Source organism: Austrofundulus limnaeus, unplaced genomic scaffold (assembly GCF_001266775.1).
Source record: "Austrofundulus limnaeus strain Quisiro unplaced genomic scaffold, Austrofundulus_limnaeus-1.0 Scaffold0, whole genome shotgun sequence".
Taxonomy (NCBI): domain Eukaryota; kingdom Metazoa; phylum Chordata; class Actinopteri; order Cyprinodontiformes; family Rivulidae; genus Austrofundulus; species Austrofundulus limnaeus.
Window position 1 is genome coordinate 1146314 of NW_013952402.1, and position 8854 is coordinate 1155167.

The window sequence follows — 8854 nt, forward strand, 5'->3', positions numbered from 1 at the left end:
TATTTGAAATGACTCCTTCGATCCTCACTTGACCTCAGATTCTAAATAATTCTGAACCAGCTCTAACAGCAGTCATTGTTTCATTGCGGTTCTCCTCTGTCGTGGTCCAGTTCTCAAGCAGAACTTGTCGGCGTGGCGCGTCGACACACTTTGTGGTTTTTGACATTCGATCTGTGAAGCTTTGCATGATTTAATTGAAGAAATGATTGCGATTTTTGTGACACTTTCTGAACATTAGCATTAGATCTGATTAGCTATAAGGAATGCACATTTTACCATTTATAAATTGAATTTAAATAGTATAATAAAGGCGTAGCGTTTCTTGAAGGAACTCCTGCTGCCCGTCACCTTTCATTCTGCAGTTTTAGACTAAAATCATTTTATGAATGACTCTCTGCTACGACATTAATTTTAGCTCAGTGTCTGTAAAATTCCTGAAATATGTCAGTTTTTGTGTTGGCTAATGATAAAATATGATGGCATCCACTGATTATTATACTTATTTTCAATTATTAATATATTTTTTAAAATTTTCCAGGAGAGAAAAGCTTATTAAGATTAAAAATCTCATTTACAAAAGTGCCCCGGCACAAAATAAAAACAAACAAACAAAAAAAAAACATGGTTTCATTAAACAAACTTTAACAATAGCATTTAACATTATCTCCGTAACATCTGCCCCTGAAATTCCTTAAAAGCCCGTTTTGTTTTGTTTTTTTAAGGGTGTCAAACTAAAGGTAAGAACTGGAGGAAGTCGTCTGACACCATAGTTTTCAAAATAAAAGCCCCCGGTATCATGTGGAAACCGGTAGGTAAAAACTGCATCGTTTTTGCCCACTGGTGGAACAAAGACAGTTAAGGGGTTCTACATCTATTCACATCATATATAACACTCAGAAAAAAAACCCTTAATGAAAATAACATTAACATTTAAATAACATCTTAAGAAAATTGTACATCTCAGAATATTAACTACTCATGTCAGATAAAACCTGTTCATAAATCTGCGCGTAAAATACATTTTTATTGAAATAAGTCTAAGTCTTTATTTCCCAGCGCCTGACTTTAGTGAGTAACAGGCAGACATACTGACCCACTGATCTGTGCCCACGTCTGTGAACTGTGACGAACTGACATTAAGATAATATTCGCCGTCAGCTCACACAGCTGGATGGTATTTCCTGTGGGCAGAGCCGCTTCTCTCCAGGGGAATGTCTGCTTTTGTCCTGCGTAGGTTTTAACAGTGTCCCTTTATTTTATTTTTTATTTGCATCGAGCCCAGGGAGAGACGGGCAGTGATCTCCCCTGTGCCACATCCAGGAACTCGTCTGGAATCCCAGCTGACGGTTCGTGAAATGCAGCTAACACCAAAAACGATTTGAACTTAAAACACTAAAAGGCGACGCGCAGTTCCTTCAAGGAAACTTCTGCGGGACACAGATCTGTAAGGGAGGAGGCTGTAATTGAGGCTTTCAGCTCCTCTTTTTAAATGTGAGATGAAGCTTCAMCAGTTTAGATGTGGTTTCTCTCTCWCTCTCTCCTCCCTCTCAGAGCTGGTGTTTCTGAGKGGAGCTGCCAGCTCATCAGAAGGCCGACTGTGATTGAGGAGCAGGAAAATTAACTGCAAGGCTGTGCAAGGATTGCAGCATGTTTACTCTCCTAACTACTGTTAAATTGGCCGCGCGATTTAAATCTCTTTTCAAATTTGCTCCACAAGGATGACAATCATCTTAAAGCGTTGGCGCGCACATTAAATCAGCTTTATTTATTTTTTTTGTGTGTACCTTAGATCCAAGTTATTTTTATTTTATTTTATTTTTTTTTTTTTGCTGCAAAGGCTGAATTCTCTCTGATGGGTTTTAAATATTTAACGCACTCCGCTAAAAGGCATGTGTGCATGTCTGTTAGCAAAATATCTCTTGAACCACTAGATAGTTTTTAATGAAACTTACAGCAAATAATCGTTTCATGTACCTCTACAACTGTTCAACTTTTGGAGCCAACCCAATTCAAAACGACCYCCACAGCCAAGTGATTTTAGYAAACAAAAAAATGGCTATAATTCAGTCCACTTTAAAGATTTTGAGCTAAAACTTTGTGTGTTTGTAGCTAAGAGTTGTTCACAACACGTACTCTGAGCGTGACGTCCAATGAGGTACCTGTATATGGAATAGAGGCGACATGCCTGCTTCACTGTGGTACAACCGTGCCGCCATCTTGTGAGGGGCAGGCTCTCTGTGTAAACAGTTTATCATGGCTAGGTTTCCAAATAGAATCGCGTATACATATTAGTTTTTCATCACAGATGGAAAGAAAAATAAATAGCGTGAGATCAAGCTGTTATAAACGATTATGCCTGGAATTGGTACGAATACTTTCAAATGAAAATGGCTGGTCTCCCACATTTTTCCTGAAAACATGTCTCATAAAATAGAAAATAAATAATTAAAAATGAAAGTCAAATCATAGCAACCTGTTAAATATCGTAAATATGAGTAATTTAACCCAAAAAAATGCATGCAAATATAAAATCCATAATAAAACCTTCATATAAAAAAGATACCAAATGATGAGATAATCAGCTGAAACAATGAATTAAAAATATGTACAGGTTTTCCATAATTTATGCACTGAGGTATGTCAGTGTGATTCATGTTGCTGAGAATAAACTGAATCTGATAGCTTATAATTTGAACTTTTATCATAACTGTAGTAAATAAAATTAAATGACTATATTGTAAAATGGACAATCATTATATTTGCAATTATAATTTTTACTTAATGAATTAGAATTTATTGTTACAAACTACTAAAAAGCATTATTTTGGTTAGACGTGTGTACCTTGGCAACATGTTTTTGTCTGATATGATAAAATAAAGTGATAAACATTTCTATTAGAATCAAAATAATGATTCTTAACATCCAACTAAATTTCATTGATGCTCTGACCTATAATAATAACATGTTTAATTTAAGCAAATGGTACATGAAACAAGGCTTTTCCTGCACGATGGATGAGGTCCTTGCCCTGCACAAGATGGCCGCTCGCCCTGACCATGAAAAGCCARGTGATATTGCCTCTATATACCTAATTGGTGACACGTGACATTATCACATGGGATTAATTTAGAGCTTTGACCCAAACAGAAACAAAATAATCTACTTAAACTCTGGCTTATAATGCAGTGTGATATGCATTCCTTTAACAAACGTTAGGACGGACTGATTTAAACCAAAATAAAAGCATATCTAAAGCTCTAATTTGTGGTATCCCTGAGAAATCATCCACTGATGTTTCAGTCCTCTAACGGCAGACATTAATTAAGCTTTTTATTTTTTTTGCCCATCAGCCGAGTCTTTAATTGTACTCCTGCAGAAATGTTCTTGTTTCATTTATAGACTCTCATTAAGCTTTTAAGAGCACCTTTAGGAAAAATGTTTAATTTATGTCCTCGTGAGCTCTCGTTTCTTTCTTGCAGACAGGATAACAGGAGTTGTTTGTGTTTTAAAAAAAGAAGCGAACTGTTAAAGATGAATGTTTTTAATGAAATAAAACTGATTTTGTTGTGTTTTTTTTTAACAGGGCGAGAACTTTGGACTGGAGGAGCGTTTCGTTTGGACTCCAGCCATGTGTTCCACTAATCCTTCAAACTGGGTCACTTTTGACGATGACGTCACACCTCTCTCGTCGCCCCGGAAGCCCCTGCAGTCCCCAGACTTTATTAAAACATCGGTGCCTCGGCCCAACGGCCTGAAGCTGGTGCTCCCACCAATCAAAGATACATCCTGGAGCTTCGGCGGTTTGGAATCTCCTCAGAGCTGCTCGAGTCGCAAACCTTCGGCGCTGCGTAAATCGTCCTTTTGCACGTCTGTGAGCGGCGCCGACACAGCGACCCCACCTCGCTGCCAATCGAATGAAAAGAATCCCTTCCTCCGAAGTTTCTCCAGCCCATCAGCCGTCTCGGTTCCCACACCAGAAACACCAAGCCACGCCTCAGATGGACCGAGCCCRTTCCCCTCCTACAAGAACAACTCCGGGCACTTTAACCCCTTCTGGGACGATTCCAGAGATGGCACCGACGGCTGCTACTCTTCCTCAGACTCTGACTCGGACACCAACAACAGCCTGCCGCGTTTCTTTATCCGGACCAAAGACGGCGGCGAACCTCCTCGCCACGGACTCCAGAACTCTTTTTCTTTAGTTTGCGACAAACTGGGAGGMTCYCGAACGGGGCCGGACGARGGAACGGAGGCGCAGAAACGAAACGAGGTGCTGGGCGAAGGCTCGACTCGGTTCATCCCTCGAGGCCTGTTTCGCAGCCAGAGGAGAGACGGCTGGCCCGTCATGCTCAGGATTCCGGAGAAAAAGAACCGCATGTCCTCTCGACAGTGGGGGCCCATCTACCTCCGCTTGTTGCCGGGGGGCGTGCTGCAGATGTACTACGAGAAGGGCATTGAGAAGCCATTCAAAGAGTTCCAGCTCCTCCCGCAGTGCCGGCTCTCGGACCTCAAGGTGGAGAGCTACAGCGAGCCCCGGAAAGTCCTCACTGTCAAGGTGGAGCATTTTTCCTACACGGAGAAGAAGCGCTTCCACCCGAAGCTGGAGGTGAGTCACGAGGCGGAGGTGGAGCAGCTGCTCAAGTTCGGCTCCACGGTGTCCGCCGACATGGAGGACCTGGTCGCCTCCATGGAGGAGGAGATCTTCAAGTTGTGCCCGCCGCACCAGCAGAGGCGGAGCTACGAGGAGCAGGAGCTGTCGCTGCAGATCACCGACCACATCTGGACTCGGCTGGACACGTCGGGGGGAGTTAAAGAGCGAGCGGCCTTCACCCAGATCCACTGCCTGGCCTTTCTGAACGGACAGGGGGACTGCTTCCTTGCTCTGAATGACCTCAGGCTGCTGCACTTCGACTCCAGCTATGGGTCCGAAGAGGACGGGGACCTCTGGATGGAGATCACCGACTGCCACTTTCACAACTGTGTTAACGAGGCGGAGTTTCAGAGGTCCCAGCTCGTGAAGTTCTCCGCTCCTGACGGGTGCAGGGTGGAGCTGATGCGGTACAAAACGGCGGTCCTCGGTTGCACCGAGGTTCCCTTCTCGATCAAAGCCGTGGTCACGGTTCAGGGCGCCCACGTGGAGCTGCAGGCCTTCCTCAACATGTCCGCCACCTTCCTCGCCTCCCTCGGCTCAGACTTCCACTACCCGCTGTGCGAGAACGTGGTGATCCGGGTGCCGGTGCCGGGCGACTGGGTCAAAGTGACGCAGACGGTGGCCCTGCTGCGGCAGAAGTCCCTGAAGGCCCGGATGAACAGGAAAGCCTGCCTGGGCTCCATCAGCGCTGCYGACTCGCAGCCGGTCATGCAGGTGTCGATCGGGTCGGTCAAGTATGAGAGCGTTTATTCAGCRGTGGTGTGGAGGATCGACAGGCTGCCGGCCAAGAACACCGGTAACTACCGCACACACGGTGGGTGAAAAACGTCAAAAACACACAATATTTCAGAAAACGTCTCTGCTCTCTGCAGCCGTGGACCWTCCCCATTCTTTTTCCTGCAAACTGGAGCTGGGATCCGATCAGGAGATCCCCAGCAACTGGTACCCTTACGTGACGATGGAATGTGAAATCATGGGCGCGGTCGTGTCGCAGACCAGAGTCAAGTCCTTCGGCACCGTGAACGACATCCAGCCGCAGAAGCACATGACCAGCTGGACGCGCTATCATTGTCAGGTGAGACATTGCCCTCACGTCTTATCTCCCTGGGCTTCGACCGCTGGAGATCAGTGTAGAGAGAAAATGCACCGATTCTTCGTTGCAGTCTCAACAAGTGAGCCGTGATGAGTTCAGGGTCCGCGTTTATCAAACCTCTTAGAAATACTCTTAAGAATGCTGCTACGAAGTGTAAAAAAATGTTGCAAAGCTGGGCTTGAAAGTCAGTTATCAAACGTCTCGGTCTCACTTTAAGCAAAGTGTAGGGGTCATCATTTCATCATTTCATTTTTATTTTACAAAAAAGAGCCATAAAAATTATCACAAGAAAGCATTACTATCATCCATCTAACATATTGTTTCATCAATTAAAATAATAAATTGGTAGAATATCATATTCTGCAGGCTATGTATAAAGCTCATAAAAATGTGTTACCTTCAAACATCCAATGAAATATTGATAAGAGGAAAAGCTGCTAAAATGTGAACGGATTAGAAATGTTTGTTAAATCGAAAATCCGAACAGATTTGAAGGACAGATGCACTTCAGTAAAAGGTATAAGACTCTGGAGTAATCTGGAAAATGATTATAAAAGCATTGGATCAATTAATTCCTTAAAAAATGATCAAAGCCAAATTGTTAAAGAAAAARGAAATTGTTTAATTTGTATTTGTATGAGTTACAGTTTGAGGAGTTGAATTTTTTGTTTTGTTATATCATAAGATTTTTTTCTTCTTCTGCTGACTTTCATTTTATTTGATGTGTATTTTGTTGTATATAATGTTTGTTTTTTAAAAATGAAATGAATAAATACTATTAAAAAAAAGTTTGGTAAGTACGGTCCCAGATCACCAGCCCAGTGAGATTCTACCCGAACCAGTCCTCACATGAATCTTTGTTCTACTGATGCTATAGTAGTTAAACTATAACATACATTCTGTTTTTTTTTTTTTTTTTAGGTTGAGGTGGAGAAGAAATGGATTGAAACGGAGTCCCAAAGGCAGGCTGGTTGCATGACGCAGTGATGAGATAAACCTCGTCGTTCATTCGATTCAAGACATTTTAAAAAACATCTTAATGGGAGAAGACGAAAATAAGAGTGTCGAGGTGCTTTTTCTGCAGTCGGGTTATTCTAACTAACCACAACCTGGTAGTATTTTCTTGTACATTAGCAAACGTTGCAGCCTAACACTGAGACTGAATATTTTTAGAGTTATTAAGCAGTTTAATAGTCTTATTGCCTAGCACTTTACATTCAATAGATTTATATATTGTAAAATGCCAGTTTATACTACTGTTTGTGTTGATATATAAGCTTGTGTTGCATCATCTGCACTGCCCTCCAGAACGATTTACAGCCTTAATAAATTCAAGCCAAATGGGAAATGTGAGATGTACAACTTCAATATTGACCTGTTTAAATAGAAGCTACTCTGTAGCAAATGATTAGGGTCAGATTTAGATCTTCAGTGTAGTTTAAAATCAATGATTGGGGTTTGGTTTCATCACTTTTACCTTTGTGCCAAATTCTAAATCAGCCACTTTTGACTAAACTCAAATTTAAAGTTTTTTTTTTTTTTTGTCTTGATGCAGCCGCACAATAAAACTCTTAAGTCTTATTTTTACCGTTTTATCGCGTCAACATCTTGAACTGATTATTTGTTCCAGACCAGAGCTGCTTTTGTTTTATTTATGCAAATCAAATCTTTATTATTTCTGATTCTGGGTTGGGTTTTGAAAAACGAAKGGAATAAAAATGGTGATGGGGTTTCAGTGAGAACTGTTATGTGTAAGGTACCTAAGCTGGATATTATGCACGTCAAGAGAAAAAAAAAAAAGGTGAATAAAACCTGAATGACTCGGAGTGTTCTTTTTATGTATTAATACTAGGTTAAAATCACTTGGACTTCTGGAGAGCTGAGAACAAATGAGGTTAAATCCATTTTCTGTTCATCTTCGCTCCGTGATTGTAGCGTTGTTGAGAAAATGGTCGTGACAATATATGCATGAACAAATTGCGTGTAATTTTCTAGAACCATCATCTGAAAGCGCCGCATCTGGAATAAAGTGAAGTGGCTCCCAGGACGAGAAGAGGAAGCATCCCGAGCAGAATTAGCCTCTAAGTGAACAAACTGGGGGCYACGCTTGTGGTGATAAAAGGGGGCAAAACTGCATCGAATCAACAATTATTCTTGGAGTTGGAACAGGATTTTAAAGATGTGAAATTGCATTTTGATTTAATAGAACTTACAGAGGTCAGAAAGCTCTTTTACGAAACTTAGCAAYTTCATAGTTCAAAGTGTTTTCCAACCGCCATTAAACAAGACATTSAATCAAGTTCTATAACCATGATTTCACCCTTGTAAAATTACAAATAAATCATTCAAGTTCCTTATTAACATCACAATGATGACCATCAGTGTATATAAATTTCAGAAAACAAAAAGACATGCAGCTGAGACGTTATTTGCTAACTAATAAAACACACAGGCAGTAAAAGATTAGTGCAACACAAAGTGMTTTAAACGTGACCACAAAGAAATGTAAACTTAACCGACGCACAAATCATTCATAAAGAAACAAAAAGACTTTATGGCATAATTATTGTTAAATGACTTCACTCATATCTTTGTAGAAGATGTCATTGAGGAGCCACTTCTAACACCYACAAAAGAAAGTTGCATTATTGGTGGCTGAGAGGAAGGGGGGGCTTTTCCATGTCTCTGCCCAGAGCCCTGCTTTATCCTCCCTCCGCCCATGGCCTCAGCTCCGCCTTGCATTTATTACCAATAATCACTGTCACCTGTGCTCATCCAAGCAATCTGAAGTAAACACCGTGACTTCTCCCAGTCTCCAGCGTTCTCATCACCTCATAGTTTAGTCTGCAGGATGTTGGCGCACACAGGTCCAGTGGTGAGTCACTTTTTAAACAGCTGCCTCTAACGAGAAAATGGCTGTTTTCTGTTTTCTATCCAATAACAGTGGAGTTCTGCTCCTTAAACCAAACAATTTGTTTGGTTTTTCCCCACATAGAACTTCTAAGTCTCCTAAATAACCTTGGTATCTGAAATGATTAAATAAACCTGCTGACAAAAATGCTTCTTAATGGAATTTGTTGGTTTAGTAGCTAAATGGGATAAATTTGGT

At 41.4% G+C, this 8854-nt stretch overlaps 1 protein-coding gene across 1 annotated transcript in view; it reads left to right on the forward strand.

The window, feature by feature from the left end:
* The window catches only part of ston1 (stonin 1), an 18830-nt gene that overhangs the window by 3134 nt on the left and 6842 nt on the right, over positions 1–8854 (forward strand). Inside the window, exons 2-3 of the mRNA XM_014006245.1 lie at positions 3585–5448; positions 5525–5727. Of these exons, the coding sequence (XP_013861699.1) occupies positions 3630–5448; positions 5525–5727 (2022 nt within the window). The 5' untranslated portion in view covers positions 3585–3629. The remainder of the gene's footprint in view (positions 1–3584; positions 5449–5524; positions 5728–8854) is intronic.